This window comes from Rhinatrema bivittatum, chromosome 4 (genome assembly GCF_901001135.1).
Source record: "Rhinatrema bivittatum chromosome 4, aRhiBiv1.1, whole genome shotgun sequence".
In the NCBI taxonomy this organism is placed as follows: Eukaryota; Metazoa; Chordata; class Amphibia; order Gymnophiona; family Rhinatrematidae; genus Rhinatrema; species Rhinatrema bivittatum.
This window is the reverse complement of record NC_042618.1, coordinates 170,851,067-170,871,399: the sequence shown is the minus strand read 5'-3', so window position 1 is coordinate 170,871,399 and position 20,333 is coordinate 170,851,067. Positions and strand designations below refer to the sequence as shown.

Here is a 20,333-nt window from a genome sequence, read left to right as displayed (position 1 = left end):
TTGATCCGGGCCAAATCCGTGGAAGAGAGTCACAGGGTGACCTCCTTGCTTCAGGAACTTGGTTGGGTAGTAAATCTGGACAAGAGCAGTCTCAAGCCTCCCCAATTCTTGGAATATCTGGGAGTCTGATTCAATACCAAGCAGGGCAAAGTCTGCCTTCTGACCAAGTGGATAAAGAAGTTGATGTCCCAAGTGTGTCAGTTGATGAGCACGATATGCCCAACAGTGTGGAGCTATCGCCAGGTTCTCGGTTTGATGGCGGCAACCTTGGAAGTAGTGCCATGGGCGAGGGGACACACATGCAACCATTTCAACACTCACTGCTGTCAAGCTGGAACCTGCAGTCTCAAGACTATTCGATTCATCTCCACTTGCTGATGGGCGTAAGCTCTCAGCTCCAGTGGTGGCTGCAGGAAGTTAATCTGAGCAGGGGTGTGCCCCTGTCCTCACCGACCTGGCTAGTCCTCACTACAGACGCAAGTTTCTGGGGCTGGGGAGCTAACTGTCAGGAGCTTTTGGCCCAGGGATATTGAACCAAAGAAGAGCCCTCTGGAACATCAACTGCCTGGAAGCCCGGGTAATCAGATTGGTGTGTCTACAATTCAGCCACAGACTCCAGGGTCGATCAGTCAGTGTGATGTTGGACAACACAACGACGGTAGCCTACATCAATCATCAGGGTGAAACCAAGAGTCTGCAAGTGCCACAGGAGATAGATATCCTTATAGAATGGGCAGAAATGCATCTACAGATGCTCTGCCTCCCACATCGCAGGAAAAGACGTCAGAGCAGATTTTCTAAGCAGGGAGAGTCTGGATCCAGGAGAGTGGGTGTTGTCCACCAAAGCCTATAACAGATAGTAGATTGTGGGCTCTCCCAGCCATCGACCTGCTGGCCACATCTCATAATGCAAAGATACCCTAATTCTTCAGTCACAGAAGAGTTCCGAGGTCCCTGGGGATAGACTCTCTCGTTCAGACCTGGCTGGAAGAAGAGTTGCTATATACGCCTTCCCTCCGTGGCCCCTGCTGGACAGGGCCATTTGTAGAATTAAGCACCACAGGGGATTAGACCTACTAGTAGTTCCAGATTGGCCCAGGTGTCTATACTATGTGGACATGTGGAGACCACCCCCCCACCCCACCTCCTTGCTGCACAGGGATTACAGCAGGGGAACTGTCCTTCGCGAGGATCTGACTCGATTCTGTCTTACGATCTGGCCCTTGAGAGGGCTCGCCTGATGAAGCAAAGATATTCTGTGGCGGTAATTGCCAACTTACTTCATGCTTGGAAGTTCTCTATGTCCTAGCGTATGTGCTGGTCTGGAGAGTATTTGAGGCCTGGTGTGAGGAACTCAATGTCCCCACTCGGGCAGTCAAATTACCATTTTATTCTGGAATTTTTGCAGGATGGCTTGAATAACGTTTTGGCCCTTAACGCCTTGAAGGTGCAGGTAGCAGTTCTCTCCTGGATGTTGCCCATTTTCTGAAAGGGGTGGAGCAACTTCAACCACCCATACAGTGGCCGGTTCCCTTGTGGAATCTTAATCTAACATTGGAGTTTTTGGCAGGGCCCTCCTTTTGGCTGCTGCACAGTCTTTCCTTGTTCATTAACTGTGAAAACAGTGTTCCTGGTGGCTGTATGTCAGCATGTCTCAGCTGAGTATGCAGCTGAACTGCAGGCATTGTCATGCCGAGAACTGTTCCTCTGGATGACTCCAGGAACATTACAGCTTCGTACCATTCTGTCCTTCTTGCCCAAGGTAGTCGCGGAGTTTCATTTGAATCAGGCCATTTCATTGCAATCCTTAGGTAAGCACAAGGATGTGGAGGAATACCGCCTCCTTTGTCATTTGAAGGTCAGTAGACTTTTGGTGCGGTATCTGGAAGTTTCAGAACCGGTCCGAAAGACGAACCACTTGTTTTGTCCTTCAAGGTGGAAGGAATCAGGGTGAACCAGCTTCACGGGCTACCATAGTTCGCTGGATTAAGGAAGTAGTCATGGGAGTCTATGGGGAGGCAGGAAAGCCATTACCTTTTCAGATTTAAAGCTCATTCCACTAGGGCTCAGGCTCATGGCTCATGGGTGAAAGTTTAGGTGTCTGTCGTCCGTTGATATCTGCTGAGCAGTGACATGGTCCTCCTTGCACACCTTCTCCAGGTTCTATCGCTTGGACGTACAGGCCCAAGACATACAGCCTTTGCAAGAGCGGTGTTAATCGGATCCCGGACAGCCTCCCGCCCCAATCGGGAGTAGCTTTTGTAAGTCCCATTGGTCCTGAGTCCATCTGGCTACACGCTAGGAAATAGAGAAATTTCTTACCTGATAATTTCATTTTCCTTAGTGTAGACAGATGAACTCAGCATCCTGCCCTTGGCAGCCCAAGAATGGTGCCAAGGATTTGCCTGTGAAGTGGATATCGAATTCAAGAGATTATGGGGTAAGCCTTTATCCAGTCCCTAGATCAGGGCATCTATATTCTTACTGGGGTTCAGTGTTTGGTTGAGTACAGTTATAGTTATCAGTTTCTAATCCTATTTTTAATCAAGTTTTTTCACTAGTAGGTCCACAGTGGCTTTTGAAGAGAATACTGGAGGGCTGAGGTCACTGCAGGGGTGTATGTAGGATAACGTAAGCTTTGAAATCTGATTCCATCTATCATCTTCTGGCAGGGGAGCATATAACTCATTTGTTCTGAGTCCATCTATCTACACTAAGGAAAACAAAATAATAAGGTAAGTAATTTCTCCATTTGTGTGTGTGTACCCCCAGTTCATAACAATCTCAGGATGACAGGTATAGCGAGTGGGGGATTCTTAAAATCCTTATTAGTTTTAATTACTGGGTGCTATTTGATATCTGCTGTTTTGAAATATTTTATCAACGTTTAGAAATTTTTAAAAAATTTGTACAGGAGCTTCTAATTATTGAATATTCTATTCATCAGCTGTTTTGAAATGTATATTTTTTTTAGTATGGCTTTACAATTTTCTGATTGATTTATATTTCTTTATTGTATTGTTTTGAGGAATAGTGATTTTCTGTGTTTCCATTGTTGCACTGCATACAGAATCTGGCTTGTGGTTTCCAGCTTTTGTGTGCATGAGAGAGAGGAAGCGTGTGTGCATGTGTTTCTCACCAAGCATGTATGTCTGTGTATGAGAGAGGGAGCATATTTTGTGTGTGTATATGTGTTTGCCCCCAGTCTTAACAATCTGACATGGAGAGCGGGAGATTTGAAAAATCCTTATTAGTTTTAATTATTGGGTGTTTGTGTCTGCTGTTTTGAAATATTTTATCGTTGTTTAGGAAATTTTAAAATTATATATTTTTTCGGGGGGTGTTGCCAAATACTCTAGGTATGCCTTTGCTTGATGTGTTTTCAGGGAATGGAATTTTAGGGGACTGGGTTTTCTAATTTGGAATCTAAAGCTTTCATGGAAAACATAGCATTCCTGAGTTTTGGGAAATTCAGTACAGAGCTATAAAATGAGTCACCTGGCACTCACTGAAAAAGGTGAAGAATAGTGTTTAAAAAATCTGTCTCTTAAGGAAAGATGGGTATGATCTGAGGAAGCAGACTATCTGCTGTTCCCAGGAGGTGTGCCTGTGTCATAATTCATGGTTAGGTCCGTCAGTCTTAATGACTCTTGGGGATGAAGAATAAGATTGCTGTATTCTATTCCACTTCTTTTTCTCCCCTTTTGAGTTAGGGCGCAGTAACTGCCAGTCATTCCACCTTCCTCCCACCCCCTACTATTCTTTTTCAGGGGAGTGGCTCTTGCTGCTTGTATCTTGTTCAGGTAACACATTGTAAAGAAGCCTACTGCCAAGAACAGCAAAGATTTAAATTGGCATTTTTTTTAAACTCTTTATAAGTTTTAAAGCATACAAAGAAAGAAAATACAATCCTTCCATAGGAAACATCAACGTCTGGTTCCAAGCAAAGCACAAAAGAGCATGACATAAACAATCCTTCAGCCCCCAAATCTTGTTATATTTATTTATTTATTTTTTTAAGGGTATCATTTACAATTTTTTTTTTTTTTTTTTTGTGAAAAGGGCATTCCCCCTAGTTTTAATACTTAACAATTTAAAATGTAGTTATGTGGGATCGATTGTAAGATACTGTATAAAGAGAAGTTTATTTTTGCATTTACCAGAACCTCATTTTGCTAACTTAAGAATTATGCCGGGCTGGCTGGAGTGGAGCTCTTATGAACCACATTGAAGATGTAGATAAATCTGGGGTCTCTCCTATTTTTACCAGTTGATAATACTGTATGCTACATTTTTATACAATTCTACAAGGCAGATATAATATCTGTCAATATGATATATGAATGAGGACATATTTATCCATTCCTCTTAAAAGCACAGATGAATCCATCAGAGATGATCATAGAAATCTATGGAATTTTCAGAATTACTTGGGCCACTAGATAAATTATTACTGATGCTTTTGCTACTTAAATGTTTCTTTTGTTCTTTCTGTGTAGGAAGATGCAGGACTGGACAGTTCCCATGCCATTAACAACCTGCGGAGATCCAACAGCACAACTCAAGTCAACCAGAGGATAAACAGCACTTTCGGGTATAGGAAAAGCAAATGTTGCTTACCTGTAACAGGTGTTCTCACAGGACAGCAGGATGTTAGTCCTCACATATGGGTGACATCACAGGATGGAGCCCAATCACGGAAAACTTCTGTCAAAGTTTCCAGAACTTTGACTGGCCCCTACTGGGCATGCCCAGCATGGCACTAACCCTGCAGCCAGCAGGGGTCCCCCTTCAGTCTTATTTGATAGCTACAGGCAGTGCCGAAAAAATAAAACAACAAAACGTTACGAACCCAACACCGCGGGGCGGCGGGTGGGTTTCGTGAGGACTACCATCCTGCTGTCCTGTGAGAACACCTGTTACAGGTAAGCAACATTTGCTTTCTCACAGGACAAGCAGGATGGTAGTCCTCACATATGGGTGAGTACCGAGCTGAGGATGTCCGAATATGCACCAAATGTACCCAACGGCGTGCAACAGGTACAACTGGGGTGGAATTTGGTAGAGGGCATCCTGAACCCCACCGGGCAGGCGGAAGGGTGTTGGTACGTCACATTGGAAATAGGTTATGCTGGCCAGATTGGCCGAAGATGGAATCGTCTTCCGGCTTTGTCCAAGCAATAGTGGGCTGCGAAGGTATGGAGAGAGCTCCAGGTGGCAGCCCTGCAAATGTCAGGAAGCTGCACCGATCTTAGGTGTGCTACTGAAGTCGCCATGGCCCTCACAGTGTGCTTTAACACGGTCTTGAAAAGGAATGCCTGCTCGCTGGTAGCAAAAAGATATGCAGTCCGCTAACCAGGAGGAGAGAATCTGCTTACCCACAGGTTGCCCTAATTTGTTGGGATGGAAAGAGATGAATAACTGAGTGCTCTTCCTGTGGGCAAGTGTACAGTCTAGATAGAAAGCTAGAACTCATTTACTGTCAAGGGTATGCAGAGCTTGTTCCCCTGGATTGGAATGGGGCCTGGGAAAAAAGGTAGGTAGTATGATGGATTGATTAATATGAAACTCCGAAACTACCTTGGGTAAAAACTTAGGGTGAGTGCGGAGTACTGCCCGGTCCTGCAGGAGTTTAGTGTAAGGCGGATAGATAACTAGGGCCTGTAACTCACTAACCCTGTGAGCTGAAGTGATAGCTAAAAGGAAAATCACTTTCCATGTGAGATATTTTAGGTCACAGGAGTGAAGAGGCTTGAATGGTGGTAATCGAGTTTGGCAAGGGCCAAACTCGATTACCATCGAGTTTGGCCCTTGCGGCCTGCTGGCCGTCATCCATCCCGCGACTCGATTTTTTCTATGGCCATGGTGTCACTCTGTCTGTCTCTCACCTGGTGGAAAGATCAGACCAATCTCCTCCAGGGACTGCCTTTTCAAGTGCCAGATCCTCAACTCATTCTCACCACCGACGCTTCCAACCTCTGGTGGGGAGCCCACGTGGACAATATACAGACACAAGGATCTTGGTCTCCACAGGAAGCCAATCAAATAAACTTCCTAGAACTTCGAGCAATGCGATATGCTCTCAGGGCTTTTCAGGAACGCCTATCAAATCACGTCATCCTGATTCAGACGGACAACCAGGTGGCCATGTGATACATCAACAAGCAGGGAGGCACAGGCTCCTTCCTCCTGTGTCAGGAAGCTGCGCAGATTTGGGCGAAAGCGCTCCCCCACTCGATGTACGTCAGGGCCACCTACTTGCCGGGGGTGAACAATGTCTTGGCAGACAAACCGAGTCAAGTCTTCCAGCCACATGAGTGGTCTCTCAACCACTCGGGAGCGACCTCAATCTTTCGACAATGGGGATACCCCCAGACAGACCTCTTTGCGTCCCCTCAGAACCACAAAGTGGACAATTACTGCTCCCTCATTCGGAGCGAGCGCTCTCGGCCCAGAGATGCATTCTCCCTCTTTTGGGCAACCACTCTGCTCTATGCATTCCCTCCACTTCCTCTTCTTTCGAAGACTCTTGTGAAGCTACGTTAGGACAAAGGAACTATGATCCTGATCTCAACTCACTGGCCACGCCAAGTGTGGTTTCCCATACTCCAGGATCTCTCCATCCGCAGGCACATTCCCTTGGGAACGGACCCGCATCTGATCACTCAAAACGACAGATGCCTACGCCATCCCAATCTTCAGGCTTTGTCCCTGACGGCATGGATGTTGAAAGGATAATCCTTCAACCACTTAACCTTTCAGATTTGGTTTCTCGTGTCCTGATTGCTTCCCGAAAGCCTTCCACAAGAAAATCTTATTCCTATAAATGGAAAAGGTACACATAATGGTGCACTTCGCAGTCCCTTGATCTCTTTTACTGTCCAAGTCCAAAAACCTTGGGATATCTCTGGCATTTGTCAGAGTCAGGTCTAAAAACCTCTTCCATCAGAATGCACGTCAGTGTGGTAGCCGCCTTCCATAAAGGTGTCAGGGATGTCCCTATATCAGTACAACCCCTCGTAACACGATTTTTAAAGGGCTTGCTCCATATCAAGCCACCTTTATGTCCTCCGGCCCCTTCTTGGGACCTTAACCTGGTTCTTGGTCGGCTCATGAAACCACCATTCAAGCCTCTTCACTCCTGTGACCTAAAATATCTCACATGGAAAGTGATTTTCCTTTTAGCTATCACTTCAGCTCACAGGGTTAGTGAGTTACAGGCCCTAGTTATCTATCCGCGGCTAGAGAGAAGTTAGAGGAGGGACCCCTGTGGGGCAATTTAACGTTAGTTAATTCCGTGAGGAAAATTCCTATCAGCAATCTCCACAGAGCTCCTAAACTGCGAGGCTACTGCAGCGCGGAAAAAAGAAGACTGAAGGGGGACCCCTGCTGGCTGCAGGGATAGTGCCATGCTGTGCATGCCCAGTAGGGGCCAGTCAAAGTTCGGGAAACTTTGATAGAAGTTTTCCGTGATTGGGCTCCATCCTGTGATGTCACCCATATGTGAGGACTACCATCCTGCTTGTCCTGTGAGAAAAGAAAGATAGAGGAGGAGCACCCGGGAGGCGGTGTGGCGCTTTATGTCCAGGATGGCATAGAGTCCAACAGGATAAACATCCTGCATGAGACTAAATGCACAATTGAATCTTTATGGGTAGAAATCCCTTGTGTGTCGGGGAAGACTATAGTGATAGGAGTATACTACCGTCCACCTGGTCAATCAAGATGGTGAGACTGACAGTGAAATGCTAAGAGAAATTAGGGAAGCTAACCAAATTGGTAGTGCGGTAATAATGGGAGACTTCAATTACCCCAGTATTGACTGGGTAAATGTATCATCGGGACATGCTATAGAGACAAAGTTCCTGGATGTCACAGGGGCTACCGCTGCCATTGGTCGACCCCAGTGACATAGTAAGGGCAAAGGGCCGTCGTCGCCATTTTGCTTACTGGCAGCCGACGGCCCAAGTCCAGGAGATCGCTCCTGGACCCCCGCTGGACCACCAAGGACTTTTGGCAGGTCCTGGGGGGGGGGGGTCAGTGAGGGGGGTTGTTAGATTTTTTTTTTTTTTTATATTTGCTCCATAAGACGCACAGACATTTTCCCCCCATTTTTAGGGGAAAAAAAGTGCGTCTTATGGAGCGAAAAATACGGTACTTGTGATCCAGATTGGCTACTGTCAGAGATAGGATTCTGGGCTTGATGGACCTTTGGTCTGACCTACATGGCACATCTTGTGATTATAAAATAGTGTCGACCACAACAACTTCCACTGAGTAGGATTCCCTGTATGTACCCAGATCACTCCAGATTACTGGGTTTTGCCTCCTCTCCAGCAGATGGAGACAGCGAAAGTTTCACTGATACAGCAACATAACCTGAAGTGCCACCTGCAGTCCCTGTGTATTTTTCTGTCTCCTGCACATGGTGTAGGTGCAAAACCTGCAATCTGTGCCAGTTAAAAAAAAAAAAAAAAAAAAAGATAAAGTTGGTGAATCCTCCCAGGAGGTTGGTTAGGTCCTGGTTGGGCCATCCCTCCTGGTATTGAGGTGGACGAGGGAGCGGTTGGGGACCCTAGTTTGCTCAGTCCTTTGGTCGCCGGCAGGGGTGGATTGGCCTATTGGGGGATTGGGCATCCCTCTGTGGGCCGATCGCTCCAGTCACGCGGTCTGCCGTGCGCGGCCGTGACAGAGCCGCGCTCGGCAGACCACGTGACGTGTCCTGGGCCGGCCTGGGCGGTGAATACCCAGGCCAGTCCGACATCGTGAGTCCACCGCTGGTCGCTGGAGGTTGAAATCTGGTAGAGCCAGTTCACTCACCTCCAGAAGGGACACCAGAACCTGCTGCCGCTCTTCATCATCAGAGAAGTGCTTTGCTTTTATTTTCAGTAACATTTCTTAAAGCTTCCTGCTGCTTTGGAGGTGGAGTGTGACTGACGCCAGCAGGACTCGGCAATCGTGAACATTAGGTTCCTGGTTTTCCTCCCTCAGGCGTCGGGCTCCTGCAATTGGGGCACTTAACAGCATACCACATGGCAGTAAACGTGCCACGTGTGGCGAGTCGCGCACGTGGCTCTTCCAAAATGGCCTCTGCTCCTGCCTCCTTGGGGGAGAGGACAATTTGGGAGTGTTCGTAGGGGGTCCCAAATGGTAGCATGGGTCTGGGAGGCCCCTGCCTGCGCCTCAAGAAGCATCCGCCCCGTTCCTGATCAGCGCGGGAACGGCGGACATTTTAACTTTCCTCTAATCTCCTTCTGAGGCCGCGAAGGGGGAGGGGGATTTTGAATTGGAGGAAGATCTCCCAGGGAACACTTAAGATGTTTCTTCCTCCTTTTCAGTGCATTTTATGCTGTTGCAAGACTTATTTGGTTTGCAAAACCGCAGGGCGGCAGGGGTTCGAGCCTGACTCCGCATCCTGGCCGCAAAGAGAACTAAGGTCTCAGGTTTTTTGGGGGCTACCATGATTCGGCGAGCCTTTGGGAGGATCCTCACAGTGCTCCGCGGTGGCAGATGTTTTGCTCGAACGTTTTCCGAGGTCAGAGAGCCGGCTGGAACAGATTCTCCTACTGTGGTTCCTTCCCTGGGAGGGCAGGATCTGGAGGAGAGACAAGGGAGAAGGCCCATCTATGGATGGGATCCATTCTAATGTGATGCGTCTATTGCCCTATGTGTTGGCAGAGTTACAATTGAAAGTTACGCAGAAAGCGTTTGATCACACAGTGATGGATCCGGTTGGGGATGGTCCCGCAATAGTTTCATTTTCATGAGTCCGTCAAAAAAAAACCAAAACAAAAACTAGTAGTCAGAGTGATTCCAGAGGCGGGCTTGAAAATTGGATGGGCTTTGGATAAGTTTTATATCCGTTACCTGAGGTCACGCTGGAACTCCTTCGACTTCCAAATGTGAACGCCTCGGTGTCAGCCATGACCAAGAAGACAGCTATCCCGGTGGCTGGTGCCACGGCTTTGAAGAATCTGCAGGCTAGGAAGCTGGAGGTTCATCTGAAGAAGATTTTTGAAGTGTCTGCGCTCTGCCTACGAGCTGCAGTATGCAGCAGTTTTATTCTTCAAGCTGGGCAGCATTGGGTGTAGCAGTTGCTTACCGACAAGTCCATATCCTCCCAGGAGGCTAAGCAGCCAGAACGGCTGGAAGCTGCGGTAGCCTATGGTGTGGATGTGCAGTATGACCTCATCAAAACATCCTCTAGGACAATGATGTTGACTGTCTCAGCCAGGCTGTCTCATCCAAATCCCAGTTAGGAAAGTTGCCCTTTAAGGGAAAGCTTCTGTTTGGGGATTGGAGGAGCTGATAAAACATCTCGAAGAGAATACGGTTCTCAAGATGCCTGAAGACAAGCCTAATGGAGCGAGAATTTCCTGTTCTGTTTGCTCTTGGTTTTGAGCGATTCGACGATTTCGGCAGGGGAGGTCTTTGGGAGGAACCCAGAATCAAACTTCAGGAAGGCAGCAGTCCTGGAACCAATTCTTTCAAGTCAAGAAGCTGAATAGAGATGGCTCTGGCCAGACAGGTGCTGGAGCCAATTTCACATAATGTGGCAATGCTTGGACCACTCCTTCATCCCGGTTTTAGGGAGTTGGTTCACTCTTTCGAGGAGTGGGCCAAACTCACTACAGACCTGGGGGACTTAAGCGTGATAAGGCAAGGTTACACCTTAAGAGTTTGCGTGTCCACTAAGGGTTCTATTCATGGTCTCATCTTGCACATCCATGCAGAAAAGTGTTGGCGTGGCAGGCCCTCGTCTGTCTTCAGATGTAGGGAGCCATCGTTCCCATCCCCATGGAGGAACATGAGATGGAGAGTTACTCCATTTCCCTTTCGTCCAATTCTGGATTTGAAGGGGAAGGTCTCTCAAGGTTTCTTGTTTTCGTATGGAACCTCTCTGCTCAGTTATTGTATCCATGCACAAGGGGGAGTTCTGGGCGTCCCTGGATCGGACCATGGCATACTTGCATATAGGAATATGGCCCGACCTTCAGAGGTTTCTAAGGTTCAACATCCTCTGCATGTATTTTCAATTTTGTGTCCTGCCGTTTGGGCTGGCATAGGCCTCGCGGACCTTCACCAAGGTGATGTTGGTGATGGCAGCACCCCTTAGGAAGGAGGGAGTGCTGGTGCACCTTTATCTGGAAGTCTGGCTCATTCAGGCAAAATTGGAAACCCATTGTAGACTAGCAGTGGAGCTGGTGCTGCAGTGTTCGTGGTCACTCAGCTGGGTAGTCAGTTGGTTCAAGAGTCATCCTGGCCCATTGCAAGTGTTGGAATTTCTGGGAGCACACTTCATGCCCAGGGTCTGGGATTACCTACATGTTCTACCACTGCACGTTCTACTTCTTGTTAAACTTCTTGTTAAACTTCTATCATCCTCTTCTTCTACTCCCAGTTAGAACCATCCTTGTTTTATTGTAACTGCTTTTTCTGTGCACTTGTTATAATTTGTTATATTTTGTAAATGTATACTCATGTTATAGTTATGTACGTTTATAATTTATTGATCACCCCTTGTTTTATGTAAACCGACATGATACGAACTCCGTGAATGCCGGTATAGAAAAAACTCAAATAAATAAATAAAATAAATAAATAAATGTTCTCGACTCCATGGTGTCCACATTGGAGCTCATGCCTTGGGTGTCTGCTCATGTGGGACCTCTGCAGGCAGCATTATTGTCCTGGTGGGATCCATTTTCTGAGCAGTTCTCAGCTTCCACTGCCACTTGCGGAGTTAGCTGGATCAAATCTCTTTTGGTGGCTTGGTTGGGTCCTTTTGTGTCGAGGGGTTGACTTGAAGGTTCCGCAGTGCTCCCTGGTTTCCACTGATGCCACTCTCTCCAGTTGAGGAGCTGTTTGTCTAGATCAATCGATGCAAGGTCGGTGGAGGAAGTGTCTTCGTCGTTCATCCGCTTAGAGACGAGAGCAGTGCAGTTGGCACTGTGTGTGTTTCTCCCACTCTTGTGCGGCTGTCCAGTCAGAATATTGTCTGACAATGTGATGATGGTAGCTTATTTCATCAGGCAGCGTGGTACTAAGAGTCTAGCAGTGGCTCTGAAGGCTCAGGAGCTAAGGCAGTGGGCTGAGCGGCATCTGTGGTTGATAGCGGCCTCTCACATAGCCGGGACAGACAATGTTCAAGCGGATTTTCTCAGCTGTCAACAGCTGGATCCTAGAGAATGGGAGCTGTCGGATGAAGCAATGGCTCTCAACTGTTGCAGGTGGGGCAAGCCTTGCCTGGGTTTAATGGCAACTCAGAAAAATGCAAAGGCACCTTGCTTCTTCAGTTGCAGAAGAAAGTATGGAGCAGAGGGAGTAGACACCTTGGTTCTTCCTTGGCTGCGCGACATTCTGCAGTAGGTGTTTCCGCCGTGGCTGCTGGTGTGCAGGATCCTGCGTCACGTGGCGGTTCATTCAGGAAACTTGATTCTGGTCGCTCCAGAGTGGCCTCAGAGGCCTTGTGCGGATCCAATCAATCTACTGGTGGGTGGCCCTTTGAGACTCACCCATTTGCCTCAGCGTCTATATCAAGGTCCCTTTATTTTCAGATCGGGCGGCTTGCTTTGAGAGAAAACTCTTGAGAAACAAAGGTTTCTCTAGGAAGTTGTTGCTACTCTTTTGCAAGCTAGAAAGTCTTCCACCTCCTTGGCGTATGTGAGAGTCTGGAGAGTGTTTGGAGGATTGGTGCTCGGGGCAGTGGATTGTCCCTATGCGAGCTTCTGTAGCACATATTCTTGCTTTCTTGCAAAGAGATTTTGGTGAAGGGTTTGTCCTTTAACTCCGTCAAAGTTCAGGTGGTGGCTTTAGGTTTTCTTCATGGCAAGGTTCATGGGGTGACTCTGGCTGCACATCCAGATGTGGTGGTTTTTTTCTTTGCGGGTTGAAGCCTTTGCGCCCCCCTCTTCAGAAGTTCTGCTTCCCTGGAGCCTTAACTGAGTCCTGAGAGGCATGTGTGAGGCACCGTTTGAGCCTCTCAGAATGGCTACTATCAAAGATCTCACTTTAAAGGTGGTTTTCTTGGTGGCAATTTGTTCTGTCAGAAGGAGTTAGGTTCTCTTAAGGATTTTAGATTCGAGAGTTTCCTTGGGGATGGTTCTAGCCTTTCTCCCGAAAGTGGTTTCATCTTTTCTCTTAATTTAGTCGGTGGAGCTCCCGGCTTTCCTAAATTTTGAGTCTCATTTGAAGCAGTTGAGGGTTTTGGATGTCAAGCATGCATTGTTGCAGTATCTTAATGTTGCTAACAGCTTCCGGTTGTCAGATCAAAATTTTTGTGCTGTGAAGTGGTGCAAAAAGGGGCATAAAGTGTCAAAAGCCATGCTTGCTTGGCAATTGAAGGTAGTCATTAACTTCGTGTATGTCTGTCAGGGACGTCCGGTTCCGGAAGGCTTAAGTGCCCATGCTACTCATTCCCAGGTGGCATCCTGGGCCGAATGTCAACAAGTGCCACCACAAGTGATTTACAGGGCAGGTACTTGGAAGTCTTGGCTCACTTTCACCAGGCATTATCAATTGGATGTCCAGGCCCCAGAAATCATGGGTTTCAGGGGGAGTGTACTTCGAGCGGAACTCTCCAGGACCCACCCCAGTTAGGGAGGCTTTGCTACATCCCAGGAGTCTGAACTGATCTGGGTACATTCAGGGAAAGGAAAATTGGTTCTTACCTGCTAATTTTCATTCCTGTAGTACCACAGATCAGTCCAGAGTCCTGCCCGGGACAGATGAGGAGTTCAGGAGAGTCTGCTCGATAGATCGTTGTTTGCATTTACTATGAACTGCACAGGTTTTGTTCAGTCCTTCATGTTTTTCAATAAGAGCACAGTTTATTCGTTTTAAGTTTACATTTCCCACTGGTCGTTCAGGGAATATTAATTTGTGTTTGATATTGGGTTTCTGCTATCTTGTCTTTCGTACAGATCAATACTGAGGGACTGCAGGTGGCACCTCGGGTTATGTTGCAGTGTCAGTGAAACTTTCTCTGTCTCCATCTGCTGGAGGGGAGGCAAAACCTAGGAGTCTGGAATGAAAATTAGCAGGTTAGAACCAATTTTCCTCTATCAGGCCGATTCAGTAAAAGGCGCGGGAGAGTCTGTGCACGCGCTCTCAGGCCACACTCCTGTGCGCGCGATTCATTATTTAAATGAGGGCCCGCGGTAAAAAGAGGCGCTAGGGACACTAGCGCGTCCCTAGCGCCTCTTTTTTGACAAGAGCGGCGGCTGTTAGTGAATTTGACAGCCGATGCTCAATTTTGCCGGTGTCTGTTCTCAAACCCGCTGACAGTCACGGGTTCGGAAACCGGACGCCGGCAAAACTGAGCGTCCGATTTTCAAACTGCGAGCCATGGGCCGATTTAAAAAAATTTTTTTTTTTTTTTTTTTTTTTACTTTGGGGCCTCTGACTTATTATCGCTATGATATTAAGTAGGAGGGTGTACAGAAAAGCAGTTTTTACTACTTTTCTGTATACTTTCCTGGCACCGGCAGAAATTAACGCCTAGCTTTGGGTAGGCGCTAATTTCTGAAAGTAAAATGTGCGGCTTGGCTGCACATTTTACTTAGTGAATCGCGCGGGAATAACTAATAGGGCCATTAACATGCATTTGCATGTTGCGGGCGCTATTAGTTTCGGGGGGGGGGGTGGTTGGACGTGCGTTTTCGACCCCCTTACTGAATAAGGGGTAAAGCTAGCACGTCAAAAACGCGCGTCCAAACACGGGTTAACAGTGCGCTCCAGCAGAGCGCACTCTTCTGTATCGGCCCGAATGTAGGGGAGAGAGTGCTACGCAGTTGTGTTCTGTTTCTCTGTTGTGTGAGTTCTACATTTAAAACTGAAGGCTTTTTCTTTTTATGGTGTGTGAGTTTTTTTTGTGTTTTTTGGGGGGGGGGGGGGGTTTAGTGCCGACCAGCCTGGAGATTTCTTAGCTCTCTTTGACAGCAGCTCTAATGGGAGGAAAAAACTAGCAAGTCTGAGTAAAACGTCCCCAGAAAAGGGAACAACGTGGAACATCCTGGTAAGGATAATAATAATAATAATAAGCATTGTTATCACATTTTAGCACTGTTTAAAGTATACAGCTCTGTATAGTGGTGATAAGTATTCAGGTGTGATAAAACCATGCCCCAAAGAGCTTACAATAAGAGTGAATAGCCACTGCCATTAGCAATGGTTACATGGAATAGACTTAGTTTTTGGGTACTTGCCAGGTTCTTATGGCCTGGATTGGCCACTGTTGGAAACAGGATGCTGGGCTTGATGGACCCTTGGTCTGACCCAGTATGGCATGTTCTTATGAGTACTTGGGCTGGTCATTTTAACTGCCATGCCTCAGTCACAAGGAATATTAGTGGGAGAAGCAGGGGTTGAACATGGTTTCCATGGTTCTCAGCCCCTTACTTTAACCACTAGGCCGCTCATTCTTTGTTCGAGAGTTTACGTGGAGCACTTTATTTATAAATCTGTGGGTGGGGATTGGTATTTAAATAGATCTGTACTATATTCCTGCTCAGTACAATTGGGCAGGGGTTGATACTTCCCTTAAGCCTTTCCCACTGGCACCACTAGTGGAGGGTGACCAGATAGCTCCTTTAACACACGCAATTTTTAGCAAGTCCTGTTTTTAGTTTCAGGGTTAGGAGAGGTTAAACTCCCATCTCAGAGTTCTGGAAGTTTGTAGTTTTTTCTTTCCTACTTAAGAACCTGAATTGCAAACCCCAGATTTGCTTTGAGAGAGGATTTTAAAGATAAACATAAAGAGAGGACTGGAATGAATATATATATATATATATATATATATGTGTGTGTGTGTGTGTGTGTGTGTGTGTTTCCTGTTGCCACACTGTGCTCAGAATTTTTTTTTTTTTTTTTTTGCTTTTCTTAGTTATCTAGTCAAGCTACTCCAAGGTGGTATTTGTATCTCAAATTTTCCTAGTTCATGTGTATAGGCTTGGATGGATCTATCATGGCTTAAGACACAAGTGTTAGCATAAGATTGTGCCCTCGTGGTTGTGCTGGGCTCATATGTAGATCTACATTGTGCATAGGACTGAGGCTCTGAGTCAGTGCAATGGATGCATCTAGTTTCAAAAGGATACTTGGCTCCCCCCATATTTTCCTTTTAATTTATGTATTTTAGTTCTGGCAGCTTCTGAACCCTCTTTCCCCCTTATTTGACCATATCTTGTGTCATGTATTTAGGTTAAGGTGATTTCACACCCCCCCCCCCCCCCAATCTCCTCTCAGTGATTCAAGTTAATAAACTGCAGGATCTCTGTGACATTGTTTTGTTCTTGTTCATGCAAATTAGGATGATCAACCCAGAATGTTCCCCATCCCGCTCAGTGCTCGCAGTTCAAGCACCTTGGAATCCTCTATTGGTATGAGAAGGAAAGAAGCTATGGTGCCATTAGCACCAAACTTCACTGCTAATAACAGGTGAGGGAGTCGTGGTACTGAGAGATGGATCAGCGTATTAGGGCATGCTTTTGTGAAAGGGCTATGGGTGATACCATGGGGTATTTGGCTGAAGGATATCGCAAGCTTCCTTGTACATACCCAGATCAGTCCAGACTCCTGGGTTTTGCCTCCCTGCCAGGAGATGGAGGCAAAATTTCATTGATACTGTACATAACCCAGTGTGCCACCTGCAGTCCCTCAGTATTTCTGTGTCTCCAGTAGATGGTGTAAAACCTGCAGTCCGGAGAGTGAGAAAAAAAGATTAAGACACAATTTTCTGGATCCTCCCAGGGGGTTGAGAGGTCCTGTTGGGGCCATCCCCCCTGGTTTGAAGCAGACAAGCAGGGGGTTGGTGACCCTTCTAATATCTGTCTATGGTGTAGACATTTTGGTGGTCCAAATTCCTCATCCCTCACAAGACAATGGTGGAACCTGCTGGCAGTTCTGCACTGCAAGCCCAGGGAAGCAGGGAAATGTCCTTTTTATATGGTTTGTCCTGGGTTGCTAAAGTTTGGCGAAAGGAGAGGGATATAGCCAGTGGTCTGACTCTCTTCTGATCTGCCATGTGGCTTGTACTCCTGGAACCAGATCCTCTGCACCAAAGGAAAGTATTGGTTTGTATGTATCTTTATTTGTTCTCAGAGAGTAAAAAAAAAACCAAAAACACAAAAAAACCCCACAAGGAACTAGTTGAAGGATTCTGTGTAGCATCGGGGTTCCAGGGGAGAAGCTATCTTAGCAACTCGGGCAGCTCAGCGATGAGGTTTTTCTGCAGCTTCTCTGCCTGTGTTGGCTCTGTGGTGCTGAGGGACTGTTCCCCTGCTTACGTTGAGGTACTGGTGGGGCCGCAGGTGTGGGGAGGAACAGCATGCAGCTAAAGCAGCCTGGTATTCGGGGGGGGGGGGGGGGGTCTGCATTGAGCATGGCTACACTGGTAGAAAGAGCCTCACAGGTGACAGGGTCTAGCACTGAAGCTTTTCCCATTAGCATGGAAGTGGCGGCCATTTTTTATTCCCTACCAGCATCTGCAGGAGAGACCGGGGAATCCCCTCCTTATCTATCGCCGGCAGTTCCCAGTCCTACAGAGGTGCAGAAAGGCACTTGCATCAAGGAGGAGATTGTTTCTGGTAGAGGTCTTCTGCCAGTTTTAATTTGCTTATGTGCAAAGCATTTTTAGCAGGATGCTGGCTCTTGGCCCCATTCTCTATGGATTATCAGCCAGTCAAGAGGCCTGAGCTGTTGAGAAGCTCTTCAGGCTGATGAGCTTTGGTGCCGGATGTTAAACGGATTCAGGCCTAAGCACGCTGAATGTGCAGGCAGGCTTTGCTTAGCTGTGTGGTAGGCTGCGGCGGCAGCAGTTTTCCCGTGTGGCGGTTGCATGCTCCGGGAGTTGTGCATGTACGTCTGCAGCCTAGACTTCAGCGCCTAAGCCACCACCTAGTCTTGAGCACATATTTGCACGCATCCTGGAGGGGTGTACATGTACGCCCAGTGGCATTGGTGTGCATATAGGAGGCTGCCTAGAGCCGAAGTTCAGGAGAACTAGGTGCTGGGGGCAAACAGGCCCAAGCACTTTGCTATCTGAGGTTTGCCGTCTGATAGCAATTCAGTCCTCACTCTCTCCGTCTTGTATCAGCACTGTTTACATGCTCAAAGCAATTTAACTACTACAGCTTTTGTCCATTTTAGGACATCCCCCTTGGCCTATGATGTCTCTGGAGGGTTGTGGAGTGGGAGGCAAGGAAATGGTTAGTTCTCCTCCCTTGTTGCCGAAGGCAGAAGCTTCCCCGAGAGAGGGGTTGGAGAGTGCAAGTTTGGGCCTATGGGCTCCGGTATATATCCATCCTCCTCCTGGGAGGAATGTTTCCAGGGCCTGCGGACCTTTCTGCAGGGGTGCCTAGCAAAGGCAAAGCAACCTACAATGCAGTGATCACATGCTTGAGCCTCCCATTTGTCAGTTATAACTGGCAAATGCCATAGGGAGGCTGTCCCTGGTAATGTTCAAGTGGATGTGGATCATGAGACTTTGGAGGATTCCAATGGGGGAATTTGGTTTTCTCACCTCTAGAAGAGGGAGAAATTGTGTATGGCTGAGAGCCACTTCAGACTCTGCTCAGATTTCTTTTCTTTTTCACAGAGATTTTTTGCTTGAGTTTGTTGGCTGACCCTGAACATGCTTAGCATGACCCGAGTCTGTTGGCTCAGACCTTGATCATGCTTAGTGTGGCTGTAGGTCAATTTTAAGTTAAGCATCCTGTTTCTTCCCCACCCCCCATATCCAATTGAAGAGATATTGGATTTAAAGAAGGTAAATGCAGCTCTCAAGGTTCCCCGTTTCCCTTGGAAACTCTTAAGATCCAACTCTGAGGTCCCTCATAGCAGTGGTACGCAAGGGAGACTTCTTGGCATCTCTTTGCCTTGTTAGAGGCGTATTTGTACAAAGCTATCAGGCCGGAGCACCAGAGATTCCTGAAACTCATGGTCCTAAGGGTACATTTTCAGTTTTGAGCCCTTCACTTCGGCTGGCAACGGCTCCATGTACCTTCACCAAGGTGATGGTGGTGGGGGTGGCCACATTGCAACAGATGTATCTGGGTGACTGCTCATTCATGCAAAATCAGATGACCTGTGTCGTTCAGTATAAAAGGTACACTGATGTGCTTGAAGTCTCTAGGATGGGTGGTGAACCTAGCAACGAGCCAGTTAGTCCTCTTACAAACTCTGGAGTGTCTGGGAGCTCAGTTCGATACACTGGCGAAAAGAGTGTTTCTCACGGAGAGAGATTGCTGAAATTGCAGAATCAAATTAGGTTTCTGCTAGAGCTTTCAGTGCCCTGGGTTCTATGGCATAGACATTGGAATGCGTGCACTGGACGTTCGCACATACCCTGTTTCCCTGAAAATAAGACACTGTCTTATATTAATTTTTGCTACCAAAGATGCACTAGGCCTTATTTTCAGGAGATGTCTTATTTTTCCATGAAGAAGAATTCACATATATTGTTGAACAAAAAAATGAACATTTATTATATTCTGAATAGCTGTCTGGTTATGCTGGTTTGTGATGACAACTAACTGTGAATCCTGCAGGGTAAAAAAAATCACAGCTGCATGCTCTGGTGTTCTGTGCGACGGGCATGCTCCCAAATAAAAACTTTGCTAGGTCTTATTTTCGGGGGATGTCTTATTTTCGGGGAAACAGGGTATATGGCTTCTGCAGAGGGCTCTCCTCTCCCACTGGAATCCATTATTGGAAGAGTTTAATCTGCCTCTTCTGTTAGAGGAGGAAGCCAGGGACAGTCTTTCATGGTGGCTTACTTGCACCATTCTTGAGTGTGCTGTGGAATTGGAGATTCTGAATTGCATAATAGTCTCCACAGAGGCAAGCCTCTCCGGATGCAGGGTGGTGTAACAAGATCACTCAGCGCAGGGCAAGTGGTTGAAACAAGGCTTCATGGCCTATCAGTCTGTTAGAGACCAGAAAGGTGCATTTTGTGTAGCTTGCCTGTCTGCCAAGAATATGCGGCCATCCAGTACGAATCCTATCGGACAACGTGACGACGGAATACATCAACCATCAAGGCGGAACCAAGAATCGGGCAGTGGCTCGAGAGGCCCGGGAGTTGATTCTCTGAGCAAAGCAGCACTTGGAGCAGTTGGTAGCGTCTCATGTCACCGGAGTGAACAGCATTCAGGCAGATTTTATCAGTCAGAGAAAGTTAGATTACGGGGCTTGGGAGATGTCGTACACAGCGTCGTGTCTCATTCATGGAAGATGGGGGGGTATCCTGACCAAAGAGAGCACCAAGGCGTTGCGGTTTTATTTATTTTAAATCTTTTATATACTGACTATACAATTTAGGTAGGTCTAGGTGG

At 47.1% G+C, this 20,333-nt stretch overlaps 1 protein-coding gene across 4 annotated transcripts in view; it reads left to right on the top strand.

Moving 5' to 3' along the window:
• Positions 1 to 20,333, top strand: part of CEP131 (centrosomal protein 131) — a 235,245-nt gene that overhangs the window by 9,796 nt on the left and 205,116 nt on the right. For all 4 annotated transcript variants that reach the window (XM_029599216.1, XM_029599215.1, XM_029599219.1 and 1 more), the window contains 3 exons: positions 4,500 to 4,594; positions 14,902 to 15,016; positions 16,310 to 16,437. In XM_029599216.1, the coding sequence (XP_029455076.1) occupies positions 4,500 to 4,594; positions 14,902 to 15,016; positions 16,310 to 16,437 (338 nt within the window). The remainder of the gene's footprint in view (positions 1 to 4,499; positions 4,595 to 14,901; positions 15,017 to 16,309; positions 16,438 to 20,333) is intronic.